This window comes from Akebia trifoliata, chromosome 9 (assembly GCF_017979445.1).
Source record: "Akebia trifoliata isolate Shusen 1 chromosome 9, ASM1797944v1, whole genome shotgun sequence".
NCBI classification, from domain to species: domain Eukaryota; kingdom Viridiplantae; phylum Streptophyta; class Magnoliopsida; order Ranunculales; family Lardizabalaceae; genus Akebia; species Akebia trifoliata.
Window position 1 is genome coordinate 14,166,369 of NC_141383.1, and position 21,332 is coordinate 14,187,700.

Genomic DNA, 21,332 nt, shown 5'->3' on the forward strand with positions numbered 1-21,332 from the left:
AATTTGCACACTACATATTCAATTTACTTAATCCTAACGCTCTTGGACTCAACACTTTTATTCAAACTATGAGTAATAGATTGATACAAAAAAAGAAATGTTGTAGAGAAGACTAGAGAAAAGATGAAGAACCTATAGTCAATTTTTATTGACCTAGAGAAAGCATATGATTAATGAAAACTAAAAGAATGTCAAATGAATATATAGACTTTTTTTTTTCTTATGACGAATATATTGACATAATTAAGGATATGCATGAAAGAAATACTATATGCGAACAAATACAGAGAACAATACGTATATTTAAACATTTATTTAATTAACAATATAAAGTAAAAGCAATATGTACATAAACCTTGACCTTAAAATTGCTGTAGTTGATGATGGCTCTCATCATTCCATATTGAACAAGAAAACAAAATGTAGAAGAAAAGCATAATGAAAATTTAATACACTTATTTCTGACCACGAATGTTAAAACATATTCATACCATCTTCTCGGAGAATTAGTAATGAAACATCAATCATCCACTAGTGCTAGGTGTAGTAGAATTGCTAATCCATTTATTCGTTACGGAATCTGGCGAAAGCGGTGCAACTTTCCACAACCCAATATCATCTGCTGTTGTATCCACCTCTACTTTCTCCATCTTATATTCATCACTCTTAATCCTTCTCAAATCCTCCAATACCTCCCTCATAGAAGGCCTCATCTCCTTCTCTTGTTGTAAACACCTAAAAGCCAACTCTGCCACCAATGTAATCATCATCTTAATAGTGTAATTCAAATCAAATCCAATAAACGGGTCGACCAACTCATGTAATGCACGGCTCTGGATCTTGTTGATTGCCAAGTTAGCCAAATTAATCTCATGTCGATGCCTACAGATATCTACGGCCTGCTTTGATGATATAAGCTCAATCAAGACCACTCCAAAGCTGTAAACATCGCTCTTCTCGGTAAGTTGGTAGCATTGGTGATAGTCTGGGTCAACATAACCAGGTGTCCCTTGTGGAGCGGTGGAGACATGGGTGACATCTGTGGGAAAGAGTCGGGATAGTCCGAAATCCGCAACTTTGACATGGAAATTGTTGTCAAGGAGAATGTTAGTGGTTTTTACATCACGGTGTATGATTTCAGACGCATGTAGGTATGTCAATGCATCGGCACTCTCTATGGCAATATTCATACGGATAGGCCATGTGAGTGATCCAGCTTTGGCATGTTCTCCGTGCAGATGATCGGCAACAGTGCCATTTGGAATGAATTCGTAGACTAGGAGGAGCTCACGGGAGTGGCGAGAGGTGCACCCGTAGAGGGAGACAAGGTTTGGGTGGCGTAAGAGTGAGAGAATTGTTATTTCATTCATGAACTGTTCAACACGCTTGCAGTTGTTCTCATAAAGCCTCTTAACTGCAACAACACGTCCATCCCGGAGCTTTCCTGTTAAAGAATGACCAAGAACAACAATACATCAGATGAAGCACAAAAAAAAAAGAGACCTATTGACACATTAACTTTTGCTAATACCACCTCAAGATGTGGAAATAGAATCTCTCAAGAATAAATACGATCGGGAGGTGAAACTGAATTTCTTAGTTCTTACCTTTGTATACAGTACCGAAGCCGCCATCTCCTAGCTCTTTAGTGGAGTCGAAGTTGTTGGTGGCTTCTTCGAGCTCATCATAGGAGAAGATAGGAGTCTGAAAGTACGTGCTTCCCTTTTCAAGGTCTGGCTTCGAGGAGGGATCAGGAGAGATGTTTCGAGGCATAAGGGTTGAAGTAGAAAGGTGATGTTTTCTACGACGTAGATAGATAATGAAGACAATACATGTCAAAAGGATGCCCACTACTCCTGCGCCTACACCTGAAAAATGAGGAGCACTTGGATGTTTTGCTTAAGTTGCACACCATGGTGTATCATAGGATAATATCTCTAGATAAAAAGAAACCTTTAAATGAAAAAAAAAAAAAATTGTGTGGTGAATGCTACAGAAATTTAGTAAATTCATGGTGGGATGCAATGTGAAGTTCATACTTCCTAATTCATTTCCTGCTCATGTAATTAACATGCACTATATATTGGTAATGTATATCTTAACTATCTGAGAAACAACATCCTTTTTATAGGTATTCGAATGAAATCTCTGAAAAAAGGTTAATTTTTACACGATAGTGATGGAGATCATTTGATCTGCCTATATTTTGGGCTATGACCAGCAATAAGTGGGGATGGGAAGATCAGTTGTATTGTTTCGAACCAAATTCAGAATAACACAAATCCGGGTAGATCAGGAAGTAATTTAGAGTTTAAATTGTACCTTAGAAAAGAATATGGAAACAAAAGGAAACTTCAGCTTGAGGACAAGCAAGACTGGCTGGACTTGCCTGGCTAGACTGATCTGGCCCAGATCACATAACATTGATTGGAAGAAACGTTTCCTTCAATTGTAAATATTAAGCTAAAATCTTAAAATAAACTAATGAACTTTTTACACGAATGCATAATCATCATCATCTACACCTTCCCTGATTGTGGGGATGAATCCATTTTGTCCATTTAACTCCATAATGAACCAGATGGCAAGCTCCTGCAAATCTTTTCTTACTAACTCTATCCATGTCATTTCCTGTCTTCCTCTTGTCCTTTGAATGCCCTCACTTTGCATCAAATTGCTCCATCTCATTGCTGTTTTTATTAGCTTTCTTTGCATATGCCCAAACTATCTAAAATAACTTACCTTTACTTTTAGAGAGTTGTTATTGGCACCCCAACTTTTACTTATTATACCACAATTAAAAAATAGTGAATGGTTAAAAAAAAGTAAAAGTAGGGGTGCCAATAGAAGCTCTCTCATTTTCTATTTTTTGGGGCTTAGGATTTTATATGAGCCTAATTATAATTGTAAACAAACACTGAAATTTTCTAAGCGAGTGTTACATGTTTTGTAATGTTGAAATTATAATTTGAGTCAAACCTCTGTAGTGTTTGAATAGTGTGTTTTACTCTTTAATTGAGGTGTGATAAATAATTGAAGAAAATGAGTTGTAATATGTAAAAGTTGGGGTGTCAATAGCAGTTCTCTACTTTTAGCACCTATTGGAGCTATTCCTAAATTTCCATGGATGCTCTCATTTCTAAGTTTTTTTTGCCAGTTGTAACACATCAATCTCAACATCCTAATCTCTGCCACGCACATTCAATGAACGTATTTTTTTCCTTGCCAACCCAGCATCCAACTCTATTAAACATAGCTGGACTATTGTTATCGTATAAATTTTTTTACATTAATTTGATTAGTGCAAGTCGATCACACAAAAATAAGTTCTTAAGGGGATTTTGATTAGGTGAAGGTATTAACAACCATCAGCAATGCCATTATAGTGTTAGATTGTCTACATAAATAACACCCATGATATAAAGACCATTATTGTTAGCCCTTATGTCTTCTAAAAATACAGTAATTCTATAAAAATGAATATTTTCTCTAGAAAATAAAGAATATAAATGATTGAAAAGATGGTGACAAGTTAGAAAAAGCACATACCATTATGGAAAGACTAAGGTCTGTTTCAAAACAAAATATAAACCCTTTTGTGTTATCTTTTCTCTTCATTTCTTTAAATAAAACTTATTTATGTAATTTCTTACATGAAAGCATTCATGAAAATCTTGGTTTTTATATATTTAATAACACAAAGTAAAGGTGGTTTTTTAGGTGAAAGAATCCGTAAACAAAGATGTCCTTAAGAGATTGATTAGACAAAACGTTTTAATAAAAGATATTATAACTGTTAAGATGGCATTATAAGGCCATTGGGTCATATCTTATTACACTATATATCTTGCCTCTAATATAATTGAAATATTCCATTATTGGAGGATTGTTGCTAACAATTTCGATTTGTTTATTTTTCAAGCTAAATTCTGCATTACATCAGATTAATAATGATCTACGAATTCATGAAAGAATTTGTTCTAAACAGTTTTTCATGAATATGTATTTTTTTTTTCGATAAGTGTGTTTTTCATGAATGTAAATAGAATGATGGCTTTTTACACAAATGTCAAGAGTTCAACAATAGAAATTTTAGATGATGGATATCATACCTATTCCAATCTTCAGTTTTATATTGTTCCCTGCAACATAAAATCATTGTGTTAGAGAGGTTTAGCTAATAATTAACGATGTAAGGAATCCTACAATTATCAGAAAAATCTGAAAATGATCACAATCAAGACCAAACTGATAGGATCTCTACTTCAATCCTTATTATTATTTCATTTACAGCACTTGATACTCTCTTTTCCACTATACTTTCCAGATAAACCACAGGGCTCAAATTAGGGTTTGCTAGATTTCAACAAGAGTTAAAATGGTGAGAAGCAGCATATAACATTATCTAAACTCTGAAGAATAAAACTCATGTCATTTCGTTTTTGTTTTCCGAGTCGCCATATTGGATAAGTTTCATAGAGGTCGTAGAGGCACCTACCTCCTTTAGAGTTTTTTTTTTTTTTTTTCTTCTGGGTAGGTCTTCCCAGCCTCCTTCAATACGCCTTTCCATCTTTAATGATAATTTATCATAAAAAATATCTGTAACCCATGTAATCATGAAATGTGTGAAAGAATGTTAGATGAGAAGTAGAAGAACCCCCAAGTTTGCATTTGGGAAAGGAAAGAGTTTGTGCAATTTTAAATGAAAGAGGATAGAAATGTTATGTGAAATTGTTGAGTAAATCACGGCGATGAAATTTCAAGTGAGTTGCTATCGTCTGGCCACGTAGTTGAATTCTTATACATAGTGCCAACTTTCCTCCCGTCTGAAATTGGATTTTTGGTTCAGGTTCGCCGCAATTCAAGATGTACAACCTACATTCCCGGTTGCTGGTGCTGGAGAATGGGAAACTAACTTTACCGAGGTTTCTCTAGTGGAAGGGGAGGGAAGTCTTGGTGGTTGTAGGTTCTTGAGTTGAGTGAAGTTGAAAAGTCATAATTCTCCCACCACCCTAACACACATGGGATATCTTCTCTACATAACTCAACAAAAGTAATAAATAAATAAGAAGAGCAAAGAAGAAATTTTCTAGTACCATGGTTTTAACCAGATTTTGGATTAAGATTGGGCTACCTGAATCTAGGACAACCGACTGGGATGAGTAAAATCCTCCCAAACTGCTTCAAACTAATTAGACCTAAATTGAAAATAATTGGATTTCAAATAATCGTTTTTTTCCTGTATAAACTGGACTAATAGATGCTACAATCATAAAATCCCATTCTATACCAATCATAAACATTTAAAAAATCATAAAATATCATGTACACGTGTGAAAGAAACTCATAAAACTGATCGAAACTGACTCAGTGAATTTTTAAAAAATTGGCCAAGTTTCAATACCATGGTTAACGCTGGTATTTCAACCAGCCTTGTTTTTTTTTTTCAGTTGAAACATTGATTTGACTTAGACTGATCATTAAAGACTTGGGGAAAGATTGGTATGTTGGGTCTGATTTCAAAATGACATGTCACTGATTGGTTGCTCAAGTAGAGATTTCGCACCACACCCCCACGGTGCTCCAAAAAACAAAGGAGGAAGAATGGGATTTATCATAGGGGTTGGAAGAAGGGCCTATGGAAACACATTTCCATAGAAAAATCCAATAGTTGTGGAGCCACATATGGAAACATTGGGGGTCTTAGTCCTAAAGGACCATGAGTTGATTCCAGGTTCTTTGCATAGCTTTTCTATTGGGTAGAAAACACTAAGAAACATGGTTTCATCAAACAAATAAAATGAGAGCAAATGCCTGGTACCCCTCCCATGCTGGTCTTGAGCTCCAAAGAATGGAACCCAGTAGGACTGCTATTTAAGCAAAATCCAGATAAATGGGTCTTATTGTTTTAACAAAGAAGGTTAAGTAAGAATACCTCTTTTAGTTCTTCCTTACCATGGGTTTTATGTTTTCTTTTGGTTTTCTCTGTTCTGTTAGCATGGTGAAGGTAAAAATACAATCTAAAGTCCGAAAACGTTGTGAACAAAATAACAGAGAAGAGAAGTAAAAAAAAAAAAAAAAAACAAAGGTGAAAGATGGATCTTATTTGGCTGAATTATATTTAACCCACCCACAGTTCAACAAAATTACCTCAGTGGCCCAAAGAAAGTACCCTTTGAACCAAATGTGGTTTGAATCCCAAGCTGAGTTGAGTGGGGCAAGTAAAAATGGGACCTCTTTAACTAGGCCAAAAACCAATCTAAATCAGTAAATTGTTTTAAAAATTCAGCCGATTTTGAAAACTCGACCAAGCTGACCAGTTTGGATGGGATTTGTTTTTCCATATTTACAACAATTTTTAAGTTTTTTTTTTTCCCTGATTAGCAAGCAGGTTAGTGGTTAGGAATTAGTGGGTGAGGAGGGTTTTGAACCAGGTCATTATCAAAACTCATCGACTTTACTAGGATGTTGAAACCTTCAATTATTTTTCCTTTTTCTTTTTTAAGAATTTAAATATTTGTTATTTATATAATATGAGATTTTGTGATTGTAGAATCTATTAACCCAATTTGTAATAGGAAAATAAATATTATTTAAATCTGAACATATATTTATCAATTAAAGTGGAGCCAGTTTGGGATGGTTTGACTTGTCTGAATCTGATCAGATCGGCCAGTTCAAATCTTAACCAACGGGTACTGATACAATCCCAAAATCAAGATCTTAAAACCATGAGCCAATAGGTTTAGTACTTTGTTCCCCAATCTTTATCTAATCACAAATTAATGAACAATAGCAAAAAGTTACTTTTCTCTGAATATTCCTATTGATGAACCCTTCTTAGGAGAGTTTCTACAAGTAAAACGGACACTACCAGATGATCCTAGCCATCAGAAACATAGAACTTTTGGATTGTTGACTATCAAAGAATAATGAATTTACATAGAGAGATTCTATTGCCAATCACTTTTGCCAACGCCACCTCAATTCATATGTAAATCACTGAAGAATTAGCACATGTCTGGAGTGGTGTTAGCAAAAGTTGGTGTGGCAATAGAAGCTCTTTAAATAATAGTATTATATGATCAGTCTGATATATGGGTTCAGAGGGTCTCACAGGGGGCTGACTTGGTCAGTGTTAGTTAGACTAACAGAAACTAATATATATAATATGAGAAAGAAAGAGATCACCTACTCCCTGGAATACTGGTCAACAGTAGACTTTCTATTCTTGTTTACTGATTCACAAGTTCAAATTCTTAGTTTTCACTAAGACACAAACTATAACAGAAAAAAGGCCAAAGAAGAAACTTCTTCTCTGCTATTGAAGCCACAAGAGCATAATTTAGAAATAATATTAGAGAAAAATTTAACACGACAGCAATCTGTGATAGACATACCATCATTGCAGCTTTTGGGATGGGGTCGATCAGGGCAAAAACACACAAATTTTTCCTTAATGAATCCACAACGTCCTCTGCTTTCAATGCACTCTTTGCAATCACTTGCAGTCCAATTTAAATTAAACCCATTCTTCAAAATCACTCCATAGTTCCCTTGATCTAATAATTTAGAACTCATCATCTCTCCATCAACTTCGGCAGGTGCACCAACCGAATATTTGCAATTCCATGAAGAACGCTTCAAGTTGTTCAGAAGACCCGGAGGCACAAACAGGACGTATGAATGAATGGTGGAATTCGCAAAACAAGGATTTGGATAAATTATGTTACCTTTAGGAAACAAAGTGCAGTTGTAGAAAAAGAGCAGATTGGCAACATTGGTCCCAAATTTGAAGGGTGCACGATTGAAGGTGAAATTCTGAAGAGGAATTGGACAGGTTTTATCCATTGAACCTGAGTTGACCACCCGAAATGACTGATTTTTGTAAGAGATATCTTGGATGATGTATTCGTTGCCAGAGGTCCGAAGGATGGGCTCGTGGTTCTTACAGTTGATCCTGAAACCCGGGTAACCACAGTACTCTTCTTGAACATGATCGATCCAGAAAGGGTAGCTTATATTCAAGCCATTCCCACAGTTTTGAGGCTCACAAGATTTGAATTGTTGATCTACTGACACAGTCATTACTACTAAGTTGAGGATGATGAAATTGAGAAAAACTGGGAAGAAATCTTTGAACATAAACGAGCTGTGGCGATCCATTTACAAGGAAAGGATTGAAGAAGATACAGGAGAAAAGAGAGAGGAAAGGGTTTAAATGAAGAGGTTTGTGTTATTGGTTTGACTTGTTTTGCAGTCTTTTAGACAAAAAAATTTATTTCTCTTTTTTAATTTTTATTTGTTTATCCCCCACTTTGATTGAACTTTCTATCTATATGTGTATGATGTTAACATCAAGTTTTCCATAGAATGCATGAGTTGGTTACATTGTCAAGATATAATATTTCTAAAGAGTGATTATAATACTTGTCAAGAAAAACAAACACGAATTACAAGGTCAATACTACATATCAAGAACAGTAACATCACCATCATCAGTAACAGCTAAAAGAATTGCAATCAAAATTGAATTTTTTTAGGTGGTGTAGAAGGTGAAATGCATCGAAAGGGATAGACATGGGATGGTCTTATTTTAGACTAAAGAATAATAAAAAAGAATATTGGAATAAAATAGAAATGAGAATTGTAAACAGAGTTCCTAGAGAAACTTACTACTAGTCTACTACTGCTACATCAAATCTTGGATATGATCAATCAGGGAAAAAACACATGATAATATATGATGTTTTCTACTCTTGGAATCAATACCTATTGGCTATTCATATTTGGGATCCCTCTCCCATTTTTCTTGGTTACACGTACAATATGGCTATATCATAATTGTAGACAATTGCATCTACTGCACATGGTTTTATCCAATGAAGTATAAATCAGAATTTTTTTTCCCTGGTTCTTCAGCACTCTTCACCTTTCAATTCTTATTTGGTTCTGGCTCTCTGTCACATATTTTTGGATGTCTATGCTTTCCATTATACTTCTTATACATTAGTATCAAATAGCACACCATGTGTCTTTCTTGGATACCACCACCGCCATATACAGGTTTTCAATGTCTTCAACAAACCATGGGACGTGTCTACATCTCACAGCAAGAAATTTTTTTGTATTCTCCTTTATCATTATGGGTTCCTCTACTTCTAATTTAGTTTCTTTGTCTGACTTGACTTCTTATTTACACCATCCACCAAAGAGTGAATCTAGGGGACATTCCATGACAATATTTTCCAAATTGAAACCTGAAATCAAATCAAACTCTCTTTGATGAATCGATCTCTTCTACTGAGTCTGCAGAAAATTCATCACCACAACTCCTTATCGTCCCAGTATTATCATGTCCATTGATTTGCTGATGGAGACACCACAACTGAGGTTTAGCCACCAAACATCCATCTTATGGTGACTTGATCCAAGGCCCATTACTGCACCTATGCCTATTATGATGAGCCCAGTCGACTCCCTTGCCTCCATGCATACCTTTAAATTTACTACGGTTCCTTAAAAGAATTTTTTTGAATGTGATTTGGGAATCACAAGGGTTTAAAAATGCTGTCAAATCACCACACCGATGGCCTGCCATGGATGATGAAATGGAGTGCTTCTATGTATTCTTTTCAGCACTCTAATGCAGTCCTAAATGCTCGGTCCAAGAACGTTGAGTTCAACTACAACAAAAATAAATAAATAAATCATGAGAAAGTAACCTTAGGGCTTCTTTGTAGGTATTATGTATATGTGGCTCTCCAATCGGCTGACCTCTTCACCAAGAGTATTCCTTCTTTCCCTACTTTAGTTCCTTAGGGGGATAAGTTACACTTCCGAGATTCAGGGGTGTCTAACTTGAGGCGGGTGAGAAGGAAACATCACACATGCATGGGCCTCTCCATGGAAGTGAGGACACCAACTGGCCCCTCCTGTCCGCTACATGTGTTGGCCAAATTATCACCACCATTTATCTTTTCTTTCTTTCTTTTTTGATAAGTATCACCACCATCTATCTTTCCATGTCATCCAAGCCTTCTATGTTGAGAATATCACCATATAATTTTCATCATAGAAAGGTCTTACATTGGAAACATGATACTTAACTGGATGTAAAGTTCTCTACCAGGAAACCCATTATTCGTATGATGGAAACTGACTCTTAAGAGATTTACTAAAAAGGAAAGGCAATAGAGAGGTTTTTCATAACTCAACATTAATAATAATAATAGGAAAATGTATTTTTCTTTATTTATTCTTTGTAAATTGTTAGTTTTTGTGAAAATACAAATGTTGTAAATACATTATGTTACATTGAGTAGGTTCAATTTTTTGAACTTTCAAGCTTACTCAAAGGAGTTTGTCTCCTACCTCTCTCCAATCTTTCTCCTCCCTCACATTGTTCTCTTCTTCAATCAATCTTCTAGCTCCATTCTTTCTCATAAAATCGTTTAATAATCTTTCCATTGTTATCATTTACAAGCTTTTTAATTTTTTTAAAGCATGTTATTATTTTATCTAGCATACGAAAACAATCTCAGACATTCAAACACAGTCTGAAGACATCTACTTTTTTTAAGTTACAAAATGGAACATGTAGACCATTGGATGTATTTCGAACTGTGTGCTATGAGTCCCTAGTAAATCATCTATTTGGGATGAAGTTGCTGCAGTATCTTTCCAATTATGCAAAATGTATATATATATATATATATATAGTCAGAAAATATAAAAAACTGGACTCACCCCCAAGTCTCAACTGTAAAATTAAAGCATTCATTTACAGTAATAACAGTCAAACAATCTAACACACTATTGAACAAGATCATCATGAATATTTTTACTAACCATTAAAGCCAATAGCATCTCAAGAACTTTAACTAATGATAATTCAAAAGAATCGAGCAAACAAACCCCTTGGAGAACCGTTATTCTAGGCTCTCTCAAGATGGGTCAGCTAGGTCTCTTAGTGATGGAATAAAATTGATACATAATAGGGATGTCGTCGTATTCCTTTATAGATGAGAGATCTCTCTATTGGCCCTTTTAAGGAATCCAAAAAATTTAGTTCCTAAATACTTAAAACATAGAGGACAGTGGACCACCATACACAATCTTGGATTCTTAGATTTGGATCAAGGATCAGCCATCTTTATCTATTTCATCCCTACAATTTAGGGATCTGTTAATATAAACAGTGATCTCTCTATCTCATCCCTAAAATTTAGGGATTGACTCTAGTATGTGTATAGATTATAATCAATCTCTTACATATAAAGTAAAGAATTTTGGATCGACCCATTCAAATTTCACTCTGTATCAGAGCACCTTTAGGACTGCTTTTCTCCATCATCTCCTTCATTATTTTTTTCCCCTATGTATGTGTGTGGGTGGGTGGGTGGGGGGGTTACAATCTGCTTTTTTTAATGGCAGACCACATTTCTCAAAATTCTGCCACTCCAATGCTAGATGCTTGGGTTCTGAAACATCTGGTTCAATCAATGATCCGTTCTTTATTTACCATCCAGACAGCTCCACGGTTGTGCTTGTTTCACCTCCTCTATGGAGATAATCATGGCACATGGATTCATGATATGACCATGCTCTTTATGCCAAAACAAACTTTGTTAATGGCACCAGCTCTAAACAGTATCTACTTCCCGAATAGCTCATTTGGAATGCTGCAATGATCTTGTAATTTCTTGGATCCTTCACTCAACCTCTGGTAATTTGGCAAATAGCATTCTTTATGCAGACACCGACTGTGACATTTGATTGGATCTAATCCATCTTTTCTCTGCATCAAGTTAACATCCCCCCACCGAATGAGATTGTTGAGCCTGTGACATTTGATTGGATCTAATCCATCTTTTCTCTGCATCAAGTTGACATCCCCCCACCGAATGAGATTGTTGAGCAAAAACATCGCCATCACATTGAGGTTGCTCATGTTTTAAGCTTTTAAGCCCATTTTTATGCTGAACGGAGACATGCTATTATGCATAGATATTCAAGATTATGTTTTTTTTTTCTCAAAAATATATTGAAGTCTTACCTAATGTATGTTATAAACACACACTCACACCTATTTCATAATTTTTAATATGTATTATAGTTTTTTTTTTTTTTTTCATTTCTTTCACATTTTTTCCTGTTGTTTTCCTTTTTTCTAAAATTTCCCTTGTCACTTTAAACCCATACTCTAACTTTGTGATTATGCCCACAACCACTAAGCCACCAGGCCCCATGGATTTGTCACTCCTTACTCCAACACCAATATCTTATTCTAACATCATTCTTCCAACCCACAATGACTACAATGCTTGGCTGTCTCTCATTTACTCACCACTACTCCATCCTTTATACACCAATAGTTACATTCTACCCCTTACAACACTTCCTTTCATATGATAAATTTTTTGTTGCTTATAAATCTTTTCTTGTAGCCATTTCTTTCACACTTGAACCTACTTCTTTTTCACGAGCTATGAACCTACCTCAATGGCGTGATGCCATGGTTGTAGAAATGGCTGCTCTGGAGCAAAATAATACTTGGACCCTCATTATCTCCTTAATTAAAAAACTCCACTGGCTGCAAATGGGTCTTAAGGTGAAGTTCAAGTCTGATGGCTCAATTGAGCGATACAAAGCTCATTGGTGGTTAATGGATTCACTCAGAAAAAAGGATGGAGTTACATGAGACTTGTTCTCCAGTATCATAGCTAGTTACAATCTGTGTTCCCTTTGTTGTTGCAGCTATCAAGCTGTGGTCTAGTCGAGTTAAATATGCACAATGCTTTTTTACGCGGTGATGAAGAGGAGGTTTACATGTCTCTTCCACCAGATTTTTCTCATCAGGGGGAGAATTGGGTGTGCAAAATAAACAAATCCTTAAATATATTAAAACAGTCTTCTCAATATTGGTTTGCAAAGTTTTCATCCGCTCTCCAAGAATCAAGTTTTTCTCAATCACGAGCCAACTAATCCATTTTCACCAAGATACAGGGTCTCTCTTCCACCTTTGTCCTTTTTTATGTGAATGACATCATAATAACTGGGAATGATTATTCTACCGTCAAAAAGTTAAATTTTTTTTTTGGAAAACAAGTTTTTTTAATCAAAAGATTGGCCTACTGAAATATTTTCTTGGAATAGAAGTGGCTCGTTCCCATAAAGGATTATTTCCTTTGTTTGGTGGTCACCCCCTAGGATTTATCCCAGTACACTGTACACCTGGCACGTGTGGAAGGGTTGATATGTGTGCCCTATGGGATTACTCGGGTGCTCTAAGATGCCCAGAAACATAAGTTATCAACAAAAATGATTTTTCCTTTCTCAACGAAAGTAAACATTAGCATCCCAGATGACATGGGATTATTGGGTGCAAGGAGTTTTGTGTTTCCTATAGTGAAACATCTTTGTCTTCCTCCTGCCGATGGTAAATTGTTACCTAATCCTCCACATTACAAGAACTCAGTGGATTGTCTTATATATCTCACCATAACCAAGCCCGACATTGCTTCCACTATTCATATCCGGAGTCAATTAATGCAAGCTCCCCGCACCACTCATATGGATGTTGCCCTGAGAAAAGGATCTCCAGGAAAAGGCAGGAAAAGGCATTCTCTAATCAACCTCAAGTAGGCTTCATCTACATGAATTTTGTAATTCAAACTAAGCTATTTGACTTATTACTCGACGTTCCTCTAAAGGATATTGGACTATGCTTGGTTTTAGTCCTATAACTTGGGATTCTAAAAAGGAAAGCATAGTCTCACAATCTTCTACAGAAGCTGATTGTTGGGCCTTGCAGATGTGTCACACACGCTAACTTCAATGGTTGAAATATCTCTCGACTGATCTTGGTATTCCTAATCCCCAATCCATTACTTTGTTTTGTGATATTCAGGTTGCTCTCCGCATAGTAGAAAATCCTGTTTTCCATTAACAGACAATATACATAGACATTGAGTGTCATTTTGTTCGTAAAAAGATTTTATCCCAGTTCTTAGCACAGCAATACATCTATAACTCACAACAGATAGCACACATTTTTTGACAAAAACATTGGGCAAATATTATTTGCAATAATTAATCAGCAAATTAGGTGTCGTGTTCTTGATGTGCACGCTCCAATGTTGAATCAAGGATCAGCCCTGTTTATCTATGTCATCCCTACAACTTAGGGATTGACTCTTTTTATATGTGCATATATTTTAGTCAAACTTAATGAAAAATTACAGAACTTCGGATCTTCCATTCAAATTTCACATGGGTGATGTTCTAACATCATTATCATCATCGTCATCAAAGCCTCAACCCAACAATTTGAGTTCAGGCTAAACGAATCAGGTTCTTCCATTCAATTCTACTTAAATTCATGTCCTCTGTTATTGCAATTGTGTTCATATCCACTACTACTACCTAAATTAAAATTCTATTTAAAACTAAAATAAATCGAAATTAACTTACTCCGAGATGCTGGACATGTGTTATTACAAGGTCCATCATGGCAGAAGCAAACGAAACCATTTGTAGTGGAATCATACCCGCATCCTCCCTCTGATCCAACGCAATCTTGACACTGTGTGATATTTATAATCCAATTCACGTCGAAACCTTGCTTCAGAACATCATCCAGTCTTGACGGATATCTCAAAACCTTGTTCACATTTGATTCAAAAACTGGAACTAAAACATTATCACTGCAATTCTGCAATAATTCATCCCTTGATGTCGCCTCAGCGGTTAAATATATATTTCTATCCATATCATCATTCAAGCACTTGTATTTGAAGGAGGGTATTTCATGCAAAGATTTACAACCATACAACAAAGTAAGGTTCTGGTAGCCCTGAGTGAATTTAAAGAGAGAAGTATTGAGGGTGGTATTAGAATATTTATGAGGACAAAGAGAGTCTGGGAAATCAAACTGAGAGATTTTGAGAATTTGTGCAGTTTGATTGATCTCTAACACTTGGTATCTATGTGAATTAATCACTATGGTGGTGGAAGTATTATCGTAGCAATAGAGTTCGAACTCTGGATGACCACATTCTTTAGGTCTGGTGTAGCCATAGAAAGGGTAAGTGATGTTGGAGATATTTCCACAATTAAATGGGAGACGACAGTAGATGAATTGTTCGTTGTCTTCGCTTAGAGAGATGGGTAGATGGATGAAGATGAAGAACAAGAAGAGAGAGGCGGGAAACAAGTATGGGTTCATTGAGAGAGAGAGAGAGTTCATTGAGAGAAAGAGAGAGAGTTGTTGGGGACAGAGGAGATGTGAGATTGATTTTAAAAGAAGGGGAGATAATAGATACAGATGAAGGAGACGGAGAAGAAAAAGTCAAGAGTAAACAAGAAGGTTACATGCTTTCGCATTTGTTGACTATAAGGAGGTGGCTATAAAAGACTGTTTGGTTTTTGGATAATTTACAAATGCACCCCTCCCTTTTGTATTTTTGGTGAATATTTTAGCTATTCTATGTTCTTTTTAAATTGATCATATATATCTTGACCATGATCTTTTATGAGAGACTAATAGAAAGGAATTGTCTACCCTCTGAAAAATATAGAAAAAAGAGCATCTTGATTTAAACATATCCTACAACCTCAACCTTTATCAAACTCACTCCCCGTTTCTCACAATCTCAACTTATTTTATGAATTTTACCAAAATCCCGATCATCTTATTGATCGTTGTATCTCCTTTCGTCATACAGTTCAAGACTTCATCGACACCAAAAAAGTTATTGTCCCTGTCCCCACGTAGTCAAATGTTACCACAAACTTCTACTCACTTACCAACCTCCTCAGACTTTGAACATGGTGTCCAACACTCAATTCCCATTTAACCGAGTCCTCTTCATTTGCCCAATCAATCCTAAACCATCTAGTCCTCCTCTTACTGGAGTGACAGTCTCTAATGAAGTTCTCACCACCGATATGCAGTCTTGACCAAAGGAGAAGAAATAAGTCTAAACAAAGCAAAGAATCTGAAATAGAAGTCTAAGACTGACAAACCACCGCAAAATCTCTCGGCATTGCCCAATTGTTCCATGAAGATCACAGTGCCTCAGTCCCACTGGTTATAAGCAATGTCTCAAGCTTTCAATCTGTAATCAAGTCTGTTGTGGGTAATTGTCTCTAGTTTTTTATGAATCTTGAGTCCAATTTTTTTTTTATTAATTAAACAATCAAGTCTATCTTTTTTTTTATCCCTCTTGAGTCAAGTTAGTTTGTCGAGTCTACAATGGCGTCAGTCGCCCCACTTGAATTTAATTAAATAAAAGAAAATTTTAAATACCTCGAACGCATTAACGTATTAACTAATAATTTGACTTCAATGAGATATTCTTTTAATAATAAAACCCCCTCCTGAATGAGAAGATAAATATCATGCCCAACCTCTAATCGAGGAAGCAAATGTCATTGACATCGAAAAAATAATTCTCAAGAAATTCAGATAGAAACTATCTTATCCTTAAACGGAATACGAGGGGATAATGAATTCACTCAGAATTTTCAAAAGACTTGTTCACGTGGTCTTATGAAGATATGTTGGGTGTAGCCTTGGGTGTTATCCAACATGGAATAGATACTCACCCGATAAAACGAAAGTACCAATAAAATAAAAAAAGATATTATAAAATGTATCAGTACTGGACTTCTCAACATAGTAGAACTCCAAAAATAAATTACTATTCTCAAACCAATGGAGTAATTGAAGCAGTTAATAAAGATCTTGAAACCATCATCATAAAGAGGTGTGGGTCACACCAAGATTGGCATAAGAAATTATCTTTTGCACTCTTCGACTTTGATCTTCTATAAGAGCTGCTCAATACTCTTTATATATAGCATGAAAGGAAATTTTTGAAATGGAAATCTCATCTCTTAGGATCTTGATAGAAAGACGGTTGTCAGAAGCAGACTGGGTCAGTTATTAGTACGAATAACTAAACCTTATCGAAGAAAAACGACTTAAAGCTCTGTACCACATACAAGCTTATCAAAGAAGAGTTGCTCACGCATTTGACAAGAAAGTCAAAGTTCACTACTTGCAAGTCGGGAATTTGATACTTAAAGAATCAAGTACCTGTCTTTAACCTTAAAAGGAAATTCAAACCTAATTGAGAATATCCTTTTCTTATCAAAGAAATACAACCTAGAAAAATCGTTGGACTTCAAGATCATGATAGAATTGAATTACTAGAATCAACAAACCTTGATCAGATCAAGCGGTACTACATTTAAGGAGGCCATCTTCAGTTGAATCAATTTTCCTGCTACCTAGTTCAACATCTCTTTTCTCAGTCCTTTGCAGTTTTTTTCAAAAAATAAAAAAGAAATGTATTTTTCTTTCTTAGCCCGATCACCTAACCCAAGGGAGGGAATTTTTCGAACTATATTTTTGTCTGATCCCAAAATTTTGGGGTACGTAGGCAACCTAAGAAGTTACTTTAGGCCCGACCACATCAATATATATATATATATATATATATATATATATATTCCCCCACTAAGAGATAAACAAAAAAAATTTTAAAAAAAGATATTGTCAAAATAGGGAAGAAAATTCAAAGAAAAAAACTTACCACATAAGGGGCATTCGAGTTTTTAAGCCTTAAACTTCCTTTCTTTCTATACCTGGTCCTAAGCCTATTTATGGAAGTCCTCCTAAGTACCGTGCAAAAAGTCAAAGAAAGAAGCAAAGCAAGATCAAGCAGTATCTTCAGAAGTTCAAAAAGGGAAAAAAAGAAAAAAGAAAAAAGAAAAAAGAAAAAAAGCTTGCTAAGTTAAAAATCCAAAAGGGCGACTTAAGCAAAAATTAAGACAAGCTCGCAATGTTGAAAATCCGAAATGACAACCTTGGTAATAATAAAAAAAAAAGTTTGATAGGTTGAAAATCCGAAAGGGCAATTTAGGAAAAAATTAAAACAAGTTCGCAAGGTTGAAAATCCAAAAGGACGACTTTGGTAATAATCATAGCAAAGAAAAAAGAATATGCTAGGTTGAAAATTCGAAAGAGAGACTTAAGCAAACTCACAAGGTTGAAAATCTGAAAGGATGACCTTGGCAATAATTAAAGTAAATAAAAATTTGTAAACTCGCTAGATTGAAAATCTGAAAAGGTAATCTAGTTAAAAGTTAGAGCGACTAAAAGAAAATCTCAGTCGAGTTGAAAATCTAAAGTGGCAGTCCAAGCCGAAACATCAGAAATTCGAATGACCAAGCTTCAATATTTAACTTAAACCGAACAAAGACTCAGAAGTCATAAAGATCTTGTCTATGATTGATCTGAAAATTTTCACTTCCCTAAGTAAATTGAAGAGGAAAAATGATGAATTCTATGATGAATCTTAAAGAGAAGTATTTTGTTCCCTTGAGCTTAACTCAAAATTTTCAGTGTGAAAAGTCACAATTAAAAGTTAAATCTTTATTGCGTTTGTAGTAATTAAAGATTTCAAACCTTCAAAATAATGGGTATTTTGTCACAATTAAAAGTTAAATCTTTATTGCGTTTGTAGTAATTAAAGATTTCAAACCTTCAAAATAATGGGTATTTTCCTTTTCTAAAGAACGTAGTTTTCCCCTTTACACTAAGGGCATTCATTTTCAAACTATCCCCAGTGCAATGTTCTCTATCAAATTAGGGGTATTTTGTTCTAAAACTTGATCAATTTGAACCCCAATGGATAAGGTTAACCTAAAATTAAGGTTACCTTATTGATAGTAATTTTTGAAAGCCCCTAAGGTTCAAAGAAAGTTAAAATGTTGACCTGACTTTATAAAATCCAACTCTTTATTAAAAAAAAATCTTAAAATGGTGTTAATCTCTTATTAATATTCCCAAAAAAAAGTCCATTACTCTTTCACCCAAGGCAGATAGAGTAGGACTCTCAGAAAAAAGTTCATTACTCTTTCACCAAGTGTAGGTAGAGTAGGACTCCCATAAAATAAGTTTATTACTCTTTTACCCTGAACAAGTAGAGTATGACTTCCAAAAAATAAGGCCATTACTCTTTCACCCAAGACAGGTAGAATAGGACTCTTAGAAAATAAGTTCATTACTCTTTCACCAAGGACAGGTAGAATAGGACTCCCAGAAAAAAGTTCATTACTTTTTCACCCAAGTTAGGTAGAGTTGGACTCCTAGAAAAAATTTATTACTCTTTCACCCTGAGTAGGTAAAGTAGGACTCCCAGAAAAAAGTTCATTACTCTTTCACCTAGGGTAGGTAGAGTAGAATTCTCAAAAAATAAATTTATTACTCTTTCACCCCGAGCAAGTAGAGTAGGACTCCTAGAAAAAAATTCATTACTCTTTCACCCAAAGCAGGTAGAGTAGGACTCCTAGAAAAATAAGTTCATTACTTTTTCACCTAGGGTAGGTAGAGTAGGACATTCAACTTTTTCTCAAATTTTACTCAAACCTCATGCAAACTTTTCTTGAGTTTTGTCTACGTTTAATTCAATTTTTTCTTAGATTCTGTCCAGATTTTATTTTTTGCTCAGTCATCTTACTTAGTTTTTTTTCATGAATGCACAAAATGGAGTAGTACTTTTTCAAAATCATCATTACATTATTGCACACACGTGCACATTCACTGCATTTGCATTAGTCAGGGATAATTTTTTGAAATTCAAGAATTTTACATCATTAGTGAGAGTTCAGACTCAAGGACCTGACAAACTTTTAATTCGGGAAGAGTTTTACCCTCAAAGATCCAAACTCCCCAACAAATTGCTAAATTAGATTGCAAAATGAACTATCACTAGTTTTTGCATTCGGGCATCTATAGACACTCTATTTTTTGCACTTGCCAGATTAATAAATTCAACCCGATTGCAATAGTTCCCAATGATGTATGAATATTATAATATTTTTATTGTTACTAGATGTATTTCCAAAGTTTAGATGAGATACTTTAAGCAAGTAAAACTTTAGAAATCACGCTACGCTAGGAAAATATGACCCAAAACATAGAAATCATCATTTTTAAGATAAAAAGAAGCTTTACAAGAAAAATCATCAACACAATTATCAAAATACCCTTGATATTAGAATATCCTTAAAGCATATATTATGCTTAGGAAAATCTTTTCAAACACATAAAATAACAAAATAAAAAATCAAATAAACTGTTTCGCCAATTTTCACAAAATTCGACAAAATTATGAAAACGCCCTCATAGAGTCCACGGTCATTTCACGAAAAAAAATCCATAAGTGACACAAACCGATACTTTCATTTAATTCCTTAAGAAAACTGATTTCAAAGCATCCCAAAACTTTGAAAATCAACCTCTCAACTCAAAAGCCCTCTTGAGAGTAAAACGATAAATTTTCAAATCCTAAAAATAAAAAATCTAAAATTAATAATTAAAACATTAATTAACGTAAAGTGAAATCTTAATAAATTAAATTAAAAATTTTAAATAAATAAAATCAATTAATTAAGCTCATGGGTTAAATTTTAAGTGGTGGCCTATTTACTTAAGTGGGATCACATGATATTTATTAAAGAACCCTCCACCGGGGGTCTCAAAGAATTAAAAATATAATTTAATAAAGAACTCTCCATTTGAGGGATTCTCCAAAAACTTAAAAAATCCTTATTCTACGTAAGTCAAAATTTAAATTTCAAAATTCAAATAAAACCTAATTAAACCCTAATTGAAATAACTTAATCTTATCTCTAAGTGACCTAATCCCAAATCATAATCTCCCAAAAGTCCTTTACAAAGGGGTCTTCACCACCTAAATTAGCAGGTTAAGAAAAATCCTAGAAAGGAGAGGTCGAAAACTCTCCCAAAACTTTTCAAAATCCTAAATCTGAAGTCCCAAATCCATACCTAACACCAAAATCCTATTTTTTCAACTAAAAAATACATTGAAAAATTAGAAAATATTCCGATCTAGGAGGAGAAAACCTGATCTCGGAGATCGGAAGCAGATCTAGCGACAGAGACAAAATCAAAATAAAAAAGATTCACACAATGAACGATTTCCGCCAGTTGTGAAGGAATCGACCATCGCAATCACCTAGGTAAATAAAGTAATTTTTATATTTTAATTTTTAGAACATTTTTTTTCTTGCAATGTAAAATTTTGGGAAAAGTAAAGACCGGAGCTTGTCGGGCGAGATTGGTGCCTAATATCTTCCAATCTCGTAACGTGATCCCCAGACCCATTTTTTTTGTAGTTCAGTACTTTTTATCCGTTTGGAGTCATGTTTTGATTTTTAGACCGTAAAACTAGGTGGCGACTCCCAAAAAGTAAAAAGTGGAAATGCACCCGCGGATCGAGGGCGCTTTCATTATT

General features: G+C 34.9%; 1 protein-coding gene across 2 annotated transcripts; it reads right to left on the reverse strand.

Moving 5' to 3' along the window:
* Positions 1 to 333: 333 nt before the first annotated feature.
* LOC147394343 (LEAF RUST 10 DISEASE-RESISTANCE LOCUS RECEPTOR-LIKE PROTEIN KINASE-like 1.2) lies at positions 334 to 15,358 on the reverse strand. 2 transcript variants are annotated; one of them, XM_086453586.1, is made up of 4 exons: positions 14,476 to 15,357; positions 4,113 to 4,142; positions 1,608 to 1,868; positions 334 to 1,444 (listed from the first exon to the last, which is right to left on the reverse strand). In XM_086453586.1, exons 1-4 carry the CDS (start codon positions 15,248 to 15,250, stop codon positions 525 to 527), a joined length of 1,986 nt encoding a protein of 661 aa, XP_086309712.1. In that variant the 5' UTR covers positions 15,251 to 15,357; the 3' UTR covers positions 334 to 524. The 2 variants fall into 2 exon arrangements, with proteins under 2 accessions (XP_086309712.1, XP_086309713.1); XM_086453587.1 differs by lacking the exon at positions 4,113 to 4,142 and having other exon boundaries at positions 14,476 to 15,358.
* Positions 15,359 to 21,332: the final 5,974 nt, after the last annotated feature.